The sequence below is a fragment of the Bufo gargarizans genome, chromosome 11, assembly GCF_014858855.1.
Source record: "Bufo gargarizans isolate SCDJY-AF-19 chromosome 11, ASM1485885v1, whole genome shotgun sequence".
Classification (NCBI taxonomy): Eukaryota; Metazoa; Chordata; class Amphibia; order Anura; family Bufonidae; genus Bufo; species Bufo gargarizans.
In genome coordinates this window covers 48,516,609-48,533,249 of record NC_058090.1, presented here as the reverse complement: position 1 = coordinate 48,533,249, position 16,641 = coordinate 48,516,609, and the positions used below count along the sequence as shown (strand labels likewise).

General features: G+C 46.8%; 1 protein-coding gene across 4 annotated transcripts in view; it reads right to left on the bottom strand.

Annotated features, from left to right (window-relative positions):
* Window positions 1-16,641, bottom strand: part of LOC122922106 (N-acetylated-alpha-linked acidic dipeptidase 2-like) — a 155,890-nt gene that overhangs the window by 41,572 nt on the left and 97,677 nt on the right. For all 4 annotated transcript variants that reach the window (XM_044272581.1, XM_044272580.1, XM_044272582.1 and 1 more), the window contains one exon: window positions 107-189. In XM_044272581.1, the coding sequence (XP_044128516.1) occupies window positions 107-189 (83 nt within the window). The remainder of the gene's footprint in view (window positions 1-106; window positions 190-16,641) is intronic.

Here is a 16,641-nt window from a genome sequence, read left to right as displayed (position 1 = left end):
TGAAAATCCTGGGTCTAGATGGCGATGAGGAGGTTTAGGTTGAGATCAAGACTGTTTACTAGTAAATGAAGGACCTCGGTGTTCAGATTAGGTCTAGGAAACTTACTTCTACACTTTCTGTAGAACCAATAAGTCCATATTCCTCTGCTCCCCAGCTGCAGAACAGAATAGATCTTCTTGGACGCCAACCTGTGTCAAAACAATGCAGATATTTCTTAACAAAAACAATGCAGATATTTCTTATTTAATTTTATGTAACCTAAACCTAATAAATTGACATCATCTATAAAAATGGTTATGGTATATGGTGAATATATACAAATAATTTTGAGTCAATTTAAATAAACGTTAAGTAAGAAACAAATGTGATATTTTTTGAGGAACTGCTTAACGAGCTCATTTGGTTTGGAGATGTCTTATGAATAATATATTGTGGATTTGTACTCAATATTCTAATATATATATTATAATTAAAGGCAAAAGTGACTGTGCTAGCAGAGGCTAACGGTCCATTCACACGTCCGTAACCTGTTTTGTGCATCCGTGGATCCGCAAAACACGGACACTGCAATGTGTGTTCCGCATTTTGCGGACAGCACATCACCGGCACTAATAGAATATGCCTATTCTTGTCCGCAATTGCAGTTGTCCGCAATTTTTTTCGGGAACAGAATTGCAGACCCGGAAATTGTGCTGCCCCATAGAAATTAATGGGTCCGCAATTCCATTCCGCAAAATGCAGAACGAAATTGCGGGCGTGTGAATGGATCCTAAAGCTGGAAAGTCCCACTGAGATATAAGTTAATAAATGAACTAGTATGCAGTAGGTTTCCAGAAATAAAGATATGCCACTGTCTCTAGTGATTGTAAGAATCCATTATAAAACCTCTTTAGAGAGAGTACAGTATTAATAAAGAAGGAAACGGATGATCCAGCATGCTCAGCAATGTAGTCTGGGGGCAGCTATATCACACACTTTTTAAAGGGAACCTGTCACGTTGAACATGGTATCTAAGCTACAGGCAGCATGTTATAGAGCAGGAGATGCTGAGCAGATTGATTACCGTATATAGATTTACTGGAAAAGATTCAGTAAAACTTGTATTTTATACATTTAAACTCCTGCTCATTCTGGGCTTTGAAATCCAGGAGGTGTCCTATCAGTGATTGACAGCTATCTCTGTACACACAGTCATAGAGGGATGGCTGTCAGTCACTGATAGGACCTCTTCCTCATAGAGGGATGGCTGTCAGTCACTGATAGGACCGCCTCTTGGACTTTAAAGTCCAGAATGAGCAGAAATGTAAATGAATGAAATACATGTTATACTGGATTTTTAAGCAGAAAGCTATATATCGATCTGCTCAGCTCCTCCTCTTCTATAACATGCTGCCTGCATATTAATTTGCATTTTCATGGTGACAGGTTCCCTTTAAACTACAATCCAACCAGTCAACATGAATGAAATCCCTAAATTGAATAGCCAGTTTGGCCTACTAGAATTTTACATAGACATGTACCTAGACTTTCACAGACATGTAAAATGTTACATTATTGATTTTTGCTCAATTTCAGCATAATGAGTAAATTTTACCCTAAATCAGTTTTCTTCAATCAGTGGCAAGGCAGCCATATGTAACTGTTAATATTAATATTAAGTATTTTAACCTGATGAAGGGGACCTGAGTATCCCCGAAACACATTTTTTTTTACCTGATGCACAACATTTAATAAAGAAGAACCTATTTATCTACTCCAGTGGTGCCCAACCGTTTTTCGTCTGAGGGCCGCACTAGACATGGTATAAATTTCACGGGTCAGAACCAGGTAGCTTTGCCAGAAAGAAACGCAAACACTGTGAGGGGGCACATATGAGCATTACTATTGTAAAGGGGCAAATATCTGGACATTTTATCTGTGAAGGGTGCACATTTGGGCATTACCTCTGTAAAGGGGGCACATCTGGGCATTACCACTGTGAAAGGGGTCACATCTGGGCATTACCACTGTGAAAGGGGTCACATCTGGGCATTACTACTGTGAAAAGGAGCACATCTGGGCATTACTACTGTGAAAAGGAGAACATCTGAGCATTACCACTGTGAAAAGGAGCACATCTGGGCATTACCACTGTGAAAAGGAGCACATCTGGGCATTACCACTGTGAAAAGGAGCACATCTGGGCATTACCACTGTGAAAAGGAGCACATCTGGGCATTACCACTGTGAAAAGGAGCACATCTGGGCATTACCACTGTGAAAAGGAGCACATCTGGGCATTACCACTGTGAAAGGGAGCACATCTGGGCATTACCACTGTGAAAGGGAGCACATCTGGGCATTACCACTGTGAAAGGGGGCACATCTGGGCATTACCACTGTGAAAGGGGGCACATATAGGCATTACCACTGTGAAGGGGGCACATCTGGGCATTACCACTGTGAAAGGGGGCACATATAGGCATTACCACTGTGAAGGGGGCACATCTGGGCATTACTACTGTGAAGGGGACACATCTAGGCATTACCACTGTGAAGGGGGCACATCTGGGCATTACCACTGTGAAGGGGGCACATCTGGGCATTTTGTAGTAGCAATGCCCTCTTTGCTCCCTTCACAGTAGTAATGTGCTCTGTGCCCCCTTCACAGTAGTAATGTCCTCTGTGCCCCCTTCACAGTAATAATGCCCATTATGCCCCCTCCATACTAATAATGCCCTATGTGCCCCCTTCACAGTAATATGCCCTGACACACACAGCACAGTGGGTGTTTTTTTTTTTTTTACTGAAGCAGCAGCAGGCTCGGCTGCAGTGTACACTACAAGGCACACAGCAGTTTTCAGGAGGACTAGAGAGGAGCTGGATCGAGCGAGTGGCTGCAAAGATGGAAAGTTTTTTTTCCTACCTGGAGGAGGGTGAGCTGCGGCCGTCAGCAAGCACAGAAGTGAGTGAGATAGGTCCGCGCACACTTCCTGACTCAGAGCACGCATGCTACTTCATAGGCTGATCCCCCTGCTGCGGCCCTGCCCACGTGACCTCCCCTCCTCTGTCACTGCTGGCTGCGCTCATCCCGCCTGACTATTCAGTTAATGATTCACTGAATGGCAATGGCTGGCCGAGATGAGCGCTCACACATAGTTCGCTGCCTGATGCCGGCGGCACTGCACGGGCCGCATGACACAGCTTTGCAGGCCGGATTTGGCCCGCGGGCCGTAGGTTGGGCATCACTGATCTACTCCATATCTGTCTTGGCTGGTGTTTTTAAAATCAATAGGGGGAATAATTGAGGGATTTGAAGAAATAACTTGAGTCCAGACCTTCAGATGAAGTTCAATGGCAGCTTTACTTGAATAAATGTTTCTCCAAACAGTTTCAGGCTTTGTCTTGGTTCCAGCAGGCTTTAGCATCAAACTGGCAGGCAAACTCAACTCTGCTCTATCCTTCTCTCACTCTGCTGTACTGACAAGCTGACTTGGTAACTTGGCTTCTTCTTTTTGCTGCACTTCACTTTTTAGTTGGACTTTTCTCCAAAATGGAGTCTCAACCAGCCCAAACCAGAACTGCCCCACCTCCTTTTAGTAGCAAGCAGGACTGGCCCACTTCTGACCAAAGGGGGTGGAATAGAATGATGAGTTCCATTCTATCGAACTATAGCTCTACCGTGTTTGCTGCCACCTGCGGGTGAACCAGGCACATTACATAAGAACAATTGCATAACAAGATTAGGAATGTACATTATGGAGGACCTGGACAAAAATACATAAGATGACACTGTGTTAGCCCATTAAAGACAGTAGCAAGGTGCAGGAGTGGTAACACCACTCTAGGGTGTTACAGATGCCAGAGCATAGCTATAGGGAATGTACAAATGGCACATGGTAGTTGACAGGTCCCCTTAAAGATTATGCGTTGGAGCACGAATCTTTTAAAGAGATTACTCCCATCTCAGACAATGGGGGCATATTGCTAGAATATATCTCTAAAACGAAGCCTAACTGGAGGCCGGCAAAGTAGTGGCTGGCGGTGCCGTTTCGGCCACCACCAAGCCTTTCTATTGGCCCGCCAAAAATTGCAGAGCGGCGTGTTTGGCTATTTTTGGAATCCCCATTGAAATGAATAGGAGAACCCCAAGCTTGCTCGGACACCGCTCCCAATAATTTCTATGGGGCAGACGGAAATAGCTGAGCCAGCGCTCGACTATTTTCGGTCGCCCCATGTAAATTAATGGAGAGCAACCGCGCATGCCCAGTGTGCCCTCCAGGACTTTTCTGGTTCCTATCACACAATGGGGGCATATCCTTACAATATGCCCACATTGTCTGAGATGACACAAAGTTACTCTTCTGGTCAAAGCATTATTAAACTGGCAGGGTGAAGCTCACTGCCGCTCTTGCTCTGCATGTAGTTACTGTTACACAGAGCAGCAAGAGAAACTACACAGGGCACTGCTGTCATTTCTGTAATTTCTTACCCTGCTGTGTAGATTCTCCTTCACCTTTGACATAGGGGCAGGGCTCATCCTGGGCACTTTGACAGTCCTCAGGAGATGCCTATGGACACCTTTTAGCATGGGAAAAGTTGAATTACGTTTCTGTCACGGAATGTGTACAGGTAACAAGGCAAAACAACATGCATAAATGTCTCGCTGGATCCAAAAGCTAAGGAACAAAAGGGAGACCCCTGTAGAAGACCTGGCACTTTCCCTGGCTGCTCAGCCTATGCATAGATCCGAATGGTGGAGGTATGCATATCCACGAACCTTGACTATAAAGCCCTGAGCACCCTACAATAGTGAGGGGACACGACCACCGGCTCCCTACACCAGACAGGGAGGGAGTCAGGGTCACCTGGGATCCAGCAAACAGAAAATAACAGATAACAGTGTAACACTTAACTTTGTGGAGGAGAGGAGAACCAGATGGGCAAGCACACATACTCCAGGAAGAAATATAAGCCGCCCAGAAAAGCATTCTGGGGAAGAATTTAAAGGGAAACAATTAGTCCAACACATAACAGCTGAGAGACGCTAATGAGAGGAGGAACTGAATACCACAACACAGAACTCAAGGGGGAGGTTCTGAAAGGCCTCTGTCAGAGCTTCTCAGCTGTCTGGTTGTGACAGTACCCCTCCCTCTACGAGTGGACTCCGGACACTCAGAACCCACCTTCTCAGGATGGGACCTATGGAAAGCCTTGATGAGACGAGAGGCTTTAATGTCCGTCACTGAGACCCACATCCTCTCCTCAGGACCATACCCCTCCCAGTGAACAAGGTACTGAAGAGAACCGCGGACAAGACGAGAATCCACAATCCTAGAGACCTGAAATTCAAGATTCCCATCAACCATAATCGGAGGAGGAGGCAAAGGCGAGGGTACAATGGGTTGAACATAAGGTTTCAATAAGGACTTATGAAAAACATTATGGATCTTCCAAGTCTGAGGAAGATCAAGACGGTATGCAACAGGATTGATGACAGACAGGATTTTGTAAGGCCCAATAAACCTAGGACCCAACTTCCAGGAGGGAACCTTCAATTTGATATTCTTGGTAGACAACCACACCAGATCACCAACATTCAGGTCCGGACCAAGCACACGTCTCTTATCAGCCACACGCTTATATCTCTCACTCATGCTCTTTAGATTATCTTGAATCTTTTGCCAAATAGATGACAAAGACGAGGAGAATCTGTCCTCATCAGGTAAACCAGAAGACCCCTCTCCCGAGAAAGTCCCAAACTGTGGATGAAACCCATATGCACCAAAAAATGGTGACTTATCAGAGGACTCCTGACGACGGTTATTTAAAGCAAACTCAGCAAGGGACAAAAAAGAACACCAATCCTCTTGATTCTCCGCCACAAAACAGCGCAGATATGTCTCCAGATTCTGATTGACGCGCTCTGTCTGGCCATTCGACTGCGGGTGGAAAGCAGAAGAGAATGACAACCGAACCCCCAAGCGAGAACAGAAAGCCTTCCAGAATCTGGAAACAAACTGCGTGCCCCTATCAGAGACTATGTCTGAAGGAATACCGTGCAATTTGACAATGTGATCAACAAATGCCTGCGCCAGCGTCTTAGCATTGGGCAAACCAGGAAAAGGGATGAAATGCACCATTTTGCTAAAACGGTCCACCACCACCAGAATCACAGTCTTCCCCTAGGAACGAGGCAGGTCCGTGATAAAGTCCATGGACAGATGTGTCCAAGGACAGGAAGGAATGGGTAAGGGAAGGAGAGGACCTGATGGCCGTGAATGAGGGACTTTGGCACGAGCGCAAGTCTCGCAGGCTGCCACAAAACCCTCAACCGACTTACGAAGCGCAGGCCACCAGAATCTCCGAGCGATGAGATCCAGTGTGGCTCTTACCCCCGGGTGCCCAGCAAGGACCGTATCGTGGTGTTCTTTAAAAATCTTGTGTCTTAAAGCGAGAGGCACAAACAACCTCCCAGGAGGACAAAGATCAGGAGCCTCTGACTGGGCTGCCTGCACCTCTGCCTCCAATTCAGGAAAAAGAGCAGAGACCACCACACTTTCAGCCAAAATGGGACCCGGGTCTTCAAAATTCCCGCCTCCCGGAAAACAACGTGACAGGGCATCTGCCTTCACATTCTTAACTCCAGGGCGGAACGTGACAACAAAATTAAACCTAGAAAAGAACAACGACCATCTGGCCTGTCTCGGGTTCAGACGCTTGGCTGACTCCAAGTAGGCCAGATTTTTATGGTCAGTAAATACGGTAATAGGGTGTCTGGCTCCCTCTAGCCAATGGCGCCATTCCTCAAAAGCCAACTTGATGGCCAACAATTCCCTATCTCCCACATCGTAATTTCTCTCTGCGGAGGAGAGTTTTCTTGAGAAAAAGGCACACTGTCGCCAATTGGCAGGAGAGGAACCCTGAGACAAGACCGCCCCCACACCCACCTCAGAAGCATCAACCTCAACTATGAAGGGTAACGAAACATCAGGTTGCACCAAGATGGGAGCGGAAGCAAAACTCTCCTTGATATCAGAAAAAGCCTTACGCGCCTCTACTGACCAAGAAGAAAAATCTACCCCCTTTCTGGTCATATCAGTGAGTGGTTTAACAATAGAAGAATAATTCAAGATGAACTTCCTGTAATAATTGGCAAAGCCCAAAAAACGCATCAGCGCCTTTTGATTCTCAGGAAGCTCCCACTCAAGCACAGCGCGGACCTTCTCTGGGTCCATGCGAAAACCAGAAGCGGAGAGAAGAAACCCCAGAAATTGAATTTCTGGAACCGCAAACACACATTTTTCCAGTTTCGCATATAATTTATTCTCCCGCAGGATGAGCAAGACCTGACGTAAATGTTCCTTATGAGTTTTGAAATCGGGAGAAAAAATCAAAATGTCATCCAAATACACCAATACAAATTTTCCCATCAAATGATAAAAAATGCTGTTCACGAAATGCTGGAAAACGGCTGGGGCATTCATCAAACCAAAAGGCATAACCAAGTTTTCAAAATGGCCCTCAGGGGTATTGAAGGCCGTCTTCCATTCGTCCCCTTCTCTGACCCTGACCAGGTTGTATGCCCCTCTTAAATCTAATTTGGAAAAGACTTTAGCCCCAACAACCTGGTTAAATAGGTCCGGGATCAGAGGAAGCGGATAAGGGTCACGAATTGTGATATTGTTCAGCTCCCTGAAATCCAGACAAGGTCTTAAAGAACCATCTTTTTTCTTAACAAAGAAAAAACCAGCGGCAACAGGTGACTTCGAGGGTCGTATGTGTCCCTTTCTCAGACTCTCAGAGATATAAGCACGCATAGCGATCCTCTCAGGTTGGGAAAGATTGTATAAACGAGATTTAGGCAGCTTGGCGCCTGGGATGAGATTAATAGGGCAATCGTACTCCCTGTGCGGGGGCAAATCCTGAACTCCACTCTCAGAGAAGACATCCGAAAATTCAGAGAGAAAAGATGGTATAGTCTTAGTAGCAACCTCAGAAACAGATGTCATGAGGCAATTCTCTCTGCAAAAGTCACTCCAACCATTTATTTGCTTCGCTTGCCAATCAATGGTGGGGTTATGCTTAGTGAGCCAGGGCAGCCCCAACACCAGCGGGGTGGGCAAACCGCTAAGGACGAAACATGACACATCCTCAACATGAGCATCACTCACAATTAAACGGATATTGTGAACTATGCCCTTTAATGATTTCTGAGAAAGTGGAGCGGAATCGATAGCAAATACAGGAATATCCTTTCTCAAAGCGCACACCTGGAAACCATGAGTTATCGCAAAGTGATTATCAATGAGATTGACCGCTGCTCCACTATCCACAAAAATCTCACAAAAAATGTTCTTGCTCTCTAGCGCCACCCTAGCCGGCAGGACAAAACGGGAACTACAAGCAAACGGAAAATCTTCAATCTCCGCCTCAATCCTGCCAATAGTAACAGACGGAACATTTTTCAAAGATTTTTTCCTCTTTGTTTCTTTATTATACCCAGAGAACTGCCTGAATCTCCTAGAGGGACAAATATTTGCCAAATGATTAATACCTCCACAACAAAAACAAACCCTCCCATGCGGGCTGAATCTTCTATTGTCAGAAGCAATCAACCCCAGCTGCATGGGCTCCTGCTCAGAAGGGGCTGACAGCGACTGAGACCCCTGCGCAGAGAATGGGACCGCTGCACAGTCCTGGGACCGAGTATGACAGGAAGGAGAGATCTCTCCTCTCTCTCTAAGACGCCTGTCAATACGAACGGCCTGAGACATAGCAGAGTCCAAAGAAATAGGCCTTTCATGAAAGGCAAATGCATCCTTCAATCCCTCTGAAAGACCATGGCAAAATTGACTTCGGAGTGCAGCATCATTCCAACCAGTATCAGCTGCCCAACTCCGAAATTCTGAGCAGTATATTTCTGTGGATTGTTTACCCTGGCATAGGAGACGTAGTCTAGACTCTGCCAGAGCAATACGATCCGGATCATCATATATCTGACCCAGGGCTAAAAAGAATTCATCCACTGAACGGAGGGGCCGTGCCCCCTCCGGCAGCGAAAAGGCCCAGGACTGAGCGTTACCCCTGAGCAGCGATATAATGATCCCCACCCTCCGTTCCTCATCACCAGAAGAATGGGGAAGAAGGTGAAAATGGAGTTTGCAAGCCTCTCTAAAACGCACAAAATTCTCACTACCCCCGGAGAACGTATCCGGGAGCGAGATCTTAGGCTCAGAACAAGCTCCATGAACGCAAGCTGAACCGGTCACTTGAAGCTGAGAAAAAGTCTTACGGAGGTCAGCTACCTCCAATGAAAGACCCTGGAAGCGTTCAGCCAAAAGTGAAACCGGATCCATGCTTAAGACGGTTTTGGCGGCTTATAATGTCACGGAATGTGTACAGGTAACAAGGCAAAACAACATGCATAAATGTCTCGCTGGATCCAAAAGCTAAGGAACGAAAGGGAGACCCCTGTAGAAGACCTGGCACTTTCCCTGGCTGCTCAGCCTATGCATAGATCCGAATGGTGGAGGTATGCATATCCACGAACCTTGACTATAAAGCCCTGAGCACCCTACAATAGTGAGGGGACACGACCACCGGCTCCCTACACCAGACAGGGAGGGAGTCAGGGTCACCTGGGATCCAGCAAACAGAAAATAACAGATAACAGTGTAACACTTAACTTTGTGGAGGAGAGGAGAACCAGATGGGCAAGCACACATACTCCAGGAAGAAATATAAGCCGCCCAGAAAAGCATTCTGGGGAAGAATTTAAAGGGAAACAATTAGTCCAACACATAACAGCTGAGAGACGCTAATGAGAGGAGGAACTGAATACCACAACACAGAACTCAAGGGGGAGGTTCTGAAAGGCCTCTGTCAGAGCTTCTCAGCTGTCTGGTTGTGACAGTTTCAGTCCTAAATCTTTATTCTTTAATTCATTTTAGAACCTCTAATATGCAGTTGGAACCTGCTCCTAGTTTCAGACCTTCCTCATGTGTGTGTGTCCCTCCCAGTAGTACATGCTAGATCTTTGTGTCCAGGATGCTGCTGTCTTCCCCATGCAAAACTGCCTTCAGTGTGCTTTCTTCCCCATCTACAGCCAGACTTATCCCAATCCACTTTGTGCACCCTTGCTCCTCCTTCTGCCTCTGCCAGCCGCTCTGCTTATTGATTGACAGGACCAGGCTCCTTCATTGTCATTTCTTCTGGCCCTGTCGGTCACGAAGGGGAAAGGGCTGGCAGAGGAAGCAGAAGGAGCAAGGTTGGCCCCTCCCACTGTACACTTAACTGCTTATTTGCATATGTATCAAAAGTACTTTTTCTTGAAGTAACTGATGACTAAGGGCTCTTTCACACTTGCGTTGTTCTTTTCTTCCGGCATAGAGTTCCGTCGTCGGGGCTCTATGCCGGAAGAATCCTGATCAGTTTTATCCTAATGCATTCTTAATGGAGAGAAATCCGTTCAGGATGCATCAGGATGTCTTCAGTTCAGGACCGGAACGTTTTTTGGCCGGAGAAAATACTGCAGCATGCTGCGCTTTTTGCTCCGGTCAAAAATCCTGAACACTTGCGGCAAGGCCGGATCCGGAATTAATGCCCATTGAAAGGCATTAATCCGGATCCGGCCTTAAGCTAAACATCGTTTCGGCGCATTACCGGATCCGACGTTTAGCTTTTTCTGAATGGTTACCATGGCTGCCAGGACGCTAAAGTCCTGTTTGCCATGGTAAAGTGTAGTGGGGAGCGGGGGAGCAGTATACTTACCATCCGTGCGGCTCCCGGGGCGCTTCAGAGTGACGTCAGGGCGCCCCTGCGCATGGATGACGTGATCGCATGGATCACGTCATCCATGCGCATGGGGCGCTCTGATGTCATTTTGGAGCGCCCTTGGAGCTGCACGGACGGTAAGTATACTGCTCTCCCGCTCCCCACTACTACTATGGCAACCAGGACTTTAATAGCGTCCTGGCTGCCATAGTAACACTGAACGCATTTTGAAGACTGATCCGTCTTCAAATGCTTTCAGTTCACTAGTGCAGCCGGACTAGAAGCGCAGCCTAAGGGGAGGCTGACATGAGAGGTTGGGGGGACGAGGGGACGGCAGGGTAAAAAGGGAGCTAGAAAGAGGGAGGAAGGGGTTAAGGAAGTAGGAGGCCGGGTTAGCGTAGGGGGCGGAGTAGTAGGTTTAAAAGTAGGAAATGCGGGAAAATCTGACGCCATTTTAGAGGTAGAAACTCCCACCCACCCTCCCTCTTTTTCCGGTAGGTGGGGGGGGGGTTAGGGGTGTTTTGGGGGGTAGGTGGTAGGTAATTGTTTGTCATAGCAGTCTGGCGGTAGGAGGTCCTGGAAGACGGTGGTAGGGCTTGGTGTTTGTGGATGGGAGGGCCTCAAACGGTGGGGCTGGACTCCCAGGTGTGGAAAGTTGGTTGGTTTCAGTGGGTGACCATCACTCGGTGTTTTCGAGCTGGAGTGATACGGCTGGAGGCAGGGTGGCTTAACCGGGTGTTTGGGGAACCAGCTGGAATCGAATCGGGGCTTCTAGGACCTCCTTCGTCAGGGTTTATCTATATATTGTTATATATATTGTTTTATATATATATATATATATTTATATTGATATTTACATGTTATGTTTGTATTAATAAAAGGCTGCTGTGGCCATTTAATTCCAACGTACGGTGTTGTCATTTGTGGTGGGGTTGTAGGGGAGGTATGGGTAGATGGGGAATTGAGGTTATAAGATGGGGGTAGAGGACCCGAGGAAATTCCCCAATAACCGTATCATGCGTTTTTCCGGATCTGGCGTGTAATTCTGGCAAATGGAGTACACGACGGATCCGGACAACCCAAGTGTGAAAGAGCCCTAAGTAAAAGGTATCATTACATTCAGCTGAACTAGCCCTGCAAGGCATTGTGCCTGGTAAAACAGTAAATTTACGGCTGACGGACTCCCATTAAAAGGGTTTTCTGAGATGTTAATACTGATGACCTATCCTCAGGATAGGACCCCCGTAGATCAGTTGTTCGAGAAGGCAGTAGCCTTATTGCTGCTTTCCCCAGGCCGAGTGACGACACGTTGATCGGTCACATGGCATAGGCGCAGCTTAGCCCAATTGATGGGGCTGAGCGCGATACCAAGCACAGCCACTGTATAATGTATGGTGCTGTGCTTGGTAAGCTCAGAGAAGGCTGCGACACTACTGCGAGCGCTGGTGCCTTCTCAAACAGCTGAACGCTGGGGATCCTGGGTTAGGGACCCCGACCCCTAAGTTACTGATGACCTAACCAGAGGATCAGTCATCCGTGTAAAAGTCTCGGAAAACCCTTTTAATATCTAGGTTTGTTTTTCTCAGAAATAATCTAATATTCCTCCACATGTTGTCCCACGCTGTTTTCAATGTACATGTTGTGTAGATATGAGCAGACATCAGAGGTTTGGAGAGCGCATGTAGATTCCAAGAAGAGCACAACCACCACCTGGTGTTATTGTAAAGCTGCTGAATTACAATCCCAATAATGCAGAGAGCTGGAATAACAGGATGCGAACGATGCCAGGATTCATTAGTGTCAGGTATCTCAGCTCAGTTCTGTAGATCAGTGGAGGAGCTGAAATCTTACTTTTAAATGCAGTCCAAAGTTGCTATCTGCTGTCTTTACAGGTCATTGTCAGAAACACAGTATATAATGTAGTCTCTGGAATGCAGATGTTAATCTGCAGTGATGTCTCTATGGACTTCTCTATCCAGGGCTGGAACTACCACCGTAGCAGCCATAGTAATTATTAAGGTATGCCCAGGCCCTATCGGATGACAGACGATGCAACTGAAGTCGGCCACCAAATTTGGGTCTTAGTCTATCTGCTGTGTACGTCATCCATTAGGGCCCGGGCCCCATTCCCCAGCCTGTACAGGGACATCATATATATTTTTTATTTTATTAATACTACAGGAGCTTCACTTAGGGGGGCACTAAGGGACCAACACTACTGTGTGGGGGCACTAAGGGAGCATGGGCGACCTTGACTATTTGTGGGGAAGTTGCTCGGGGGTGTTCAAATATATAAGCTAAACCAAACCCATCGTTTTTGGTGGGACTGGCCGACAGTCTAACATTTATGTGGAACTCTTGACTATCCTTACCAGATGATGTCAGGGGAGAGAGGGATCGGGTACATTGAATTTCACAAAAGCCTTTTGTTCTCTTTTGTTCTCTCTTGAGAAAAGCCATTACCATCACCACAGACCTATGTGACAATGACTTTCTCCTCTTTCCTCATTTAAAACCCATGCTGGGCGAACTGACTGTGTATGGAGGAGTTGGACGAGATAGCTGTTTGGTGAATGAAAACTGTTGAAGGTGTGTGGGCACCTTAAAGGGGTTGTGCAAGAATGGGGGTTTGGCAAATCCCGACCTGTAAAAATAAGCTTTTGTACCTGCTTCCCAGCACTGGCTCCCCACTCCTTCTCCTCCTGGCTAGTAATGCTCTATTGGGCTCGCTCAGAAACATCCGGTTTGACAACGCCTGCAGCCAATCACTGACGTCATTGCAAATGGTCACATGACACAAGGAGATTTAGTCACTGCCACAGCCAGGCAATTGGCTGCAGGCGGCGTCAGACCGGATGTTTTCAGAGAGGGAGCACAGTAAAGCATTGCTGGCCGGGAGGAGAAGGAGCGCCAGGTAGCAGGTAAGTAAGTTTCCCTTTAGGCTGGTTTCACTTGAGCGAGTTCAACGCATTGAACTCGCAGCGTGTGTCTGCGGAAGCCCCTGTACTGACCTCCCTAGCACTGATAGGATTGCATAGCATTACATTGATTTATGATGCGATTTCTGGAATGTATTGTATAACACTGACATAATGTGAAACCAGTCTTACGGGTCAAATAAGGGGTTTGCAAAAAAAATATTCTTGTACAACCCTTTTAAGAACACAGCAATGTAAATATAGAGTCATCCTTATATTTTTTTTTCTAAATTACTCTAAGTGCTAAAAGTTAACTTTGCCTTTAGACCCTTTACAGACGAGCGTGACGTCCGGACTCGCAGTGCAGCACCTGTCCTGAACTTCCAGCACCCTTAGAGTTCTGGAATGTATTGGATAACACTAACATAATGCTAAGGGTACATAGCATCATAAATCAATATAATGCTATGTGCCCCCGGCAGTGTGGAAGTTCAGGACGGGTGCTGCACTGCAAGTCCGGAGCGTGACACTCGCTTGTCTGAAAGGGGCCTTAAAGTGAAGAGAGCATAGACTAGTACAATTATTGGCAGACCTCACATACTGTTTTGTACTGGTTATTTTATGTTTCTGTTTAAAGCATTATTTGGTGACATTTTATTATTTGTTACATAAGAAGCTTTTCATTGGCAGACTAAGGCGACTTTCACACTAGCGTTAGTATTTTCTGATATTGAGATCAGTCATAGGGTCTCAATACCAGAAAAAAACGCTTCAGTGTTGTCCCCATTCATTGTCAATAGGGACAAAAAGTAACTGAACAGAACGGACTACTCCAAAATGCATTCCGTTCCCATTCCGGAGAGCAAACCGCAGCATGCTGTGGTTTTCTTTCCGTCATGGGATGCGGAGCAAGACGGATCCGTCATGACCCACAATATAAGTCAATAGGGACGGATCTGTTTTCTCGGACACAATAGAAAACTGATCCATCCCGCATTGACTTTTCAATGGAGTTCATGACTGGTCCATCCTTGCTATGTTAAAGATAATACAACCTGATCCAGTTGCATGCCTAGAGGGGGGCGGGCGGTCCGCCCCTGGTGCCGGCTCTCAGGGGGGTGCCAGAAGCAATGAGCGCTTCCATCAATACAGATTGCTGGAGCGCTGACGCCCACATACTGCGGCGGGGTACGGAAGCGCATAGTTCCCTGCCCCGCTGCCGAACCAGCTGTCATAGGCTTCAGGCCGAGGCGGACATATCGCCTATGCAGCTGGCTCGGCTGCACAGGGGCCCAGTGCGGTATAGAGGCCTGTGAGAGGTTCCATGGCAGGGCAGGGAGAGATGAGCGCTTCCATTGTGGAAGCGTTCATCTCTATATTCATCTATATCGCCGTCCTCAGGACAGCAATACAGATGGATGCTGCAGCGGGGCAGGGGAGAGGTGTTTCCCTTACCCATTCCTCTGATAGGCTGCAGGCATGAGGGCACTGTAGGGACATTGGCTCTAATAGGGGCACTAAGAGGAGATATTTTTTTTTACTGCCACACAACAGGGCATTTTTTTGTATTATTATTTTTGGGGGACATTATGTTTATTAGTGTCAGGGACATTATTTGCTGGGCGCAGTTATTTTTTAGGGCACTGTGTGCCAATAATTATTGAAGGGGCGCTATCTGGTACTAGTAATTTTATGGAGGTTATCTGTTTTTTCAGTATAGTATTGGGGAGAACAGCATGCACAGGATGGGGTGTTCAGAAGGTTGGAGGATGTTGGAAAAGCAGGAAACTAAGCTGTCTGTCTGTCAAACTCTGCAGAGAGAAGAGACGGCTAAAAAGAAATCATCATGGTGGTCTGGTCTGAAAGGAGAAGATGAGGAAAGAGAAGATCTAAGACAACGTCACTGGATGTACAAGGTATGTGACGCCGTATTAGGCTGCTTTCACATCTGCGTTAGTGATTCTGGCAGGCTGTTCCAGCTGAGAACAGCCTGCCTGAATTCACTGTATCCGGCACTGCTGGATGCAGACAGAATGCCCGCCGGCTCCATTAACTATAATGGGGTACGGTAGAGATCCTGCCACTATCTGGCAAAAATGCTGAGAATCAGCGGGACATAAACTGCTGCATGCTGTGCTTTGTGTCCGGATGGATCGTAGTGCCGCGGGTGTGAAAGTAGCCTTACCTTGTATGTTTTGTATTGCTGTATGTAATATTAGGAGGGAATAGGTTAGGTTGAAAATTTGGCATAGGGGTGGATGGGCTCAGGCACATTCTTTGCACAGGGGCCCTCTGCTGTCTGTGTCCGCCATTGGCTTCAGGCGTAGTAGGCCTGAGGCCTATGTGGTAGTGAAATCCCGGCGCAGGCGTGCGTGATGACGTCATCGCGTGATCCTCTGCTGGGACGCAGCACAGTGAAGCGTGCACGCTTGCCATAGTGCGCCTGGACATGGGTAAGTATTTAGCTTTTATTTATGTTTTATTTTATTTTTTAACTTTGGGGGACATGGGGGGGCAGTACATCGTGGGGAAATTGCAGTATAGGGGCAAATTACTATGTAGGGGGGAAATATAATAGTGGGATACAATGTGGGGGCAAATTATGGGAGGGATTACTATGTGGGGGCAAATTACTATATGGGGGCAGCATTGCTATTGGGGAGGCACTGTAGGGGCATTTCTATTATTTCTGGGGACACTATACAGGGATTATTACCTGGAGCACAATATAGGATGTTATTATTACTGGGGGCACTCTAGGGGACACTATAACTGCTGTGGACACTATAGGGACATTTGGGGTAATTTATCAAATTGGTGTAAAGTAGAACTGGCTTAGTTGCCTATAGCAGCCAATCAGATTCCACCTTTCATTTTTGACAGCTCTTTTGGAAATCCAGTTCTACTTTACACCAGTTTGATAAATGACCCCAATTATGTCTACTGGGGTAACTATTTTTTCAGCAG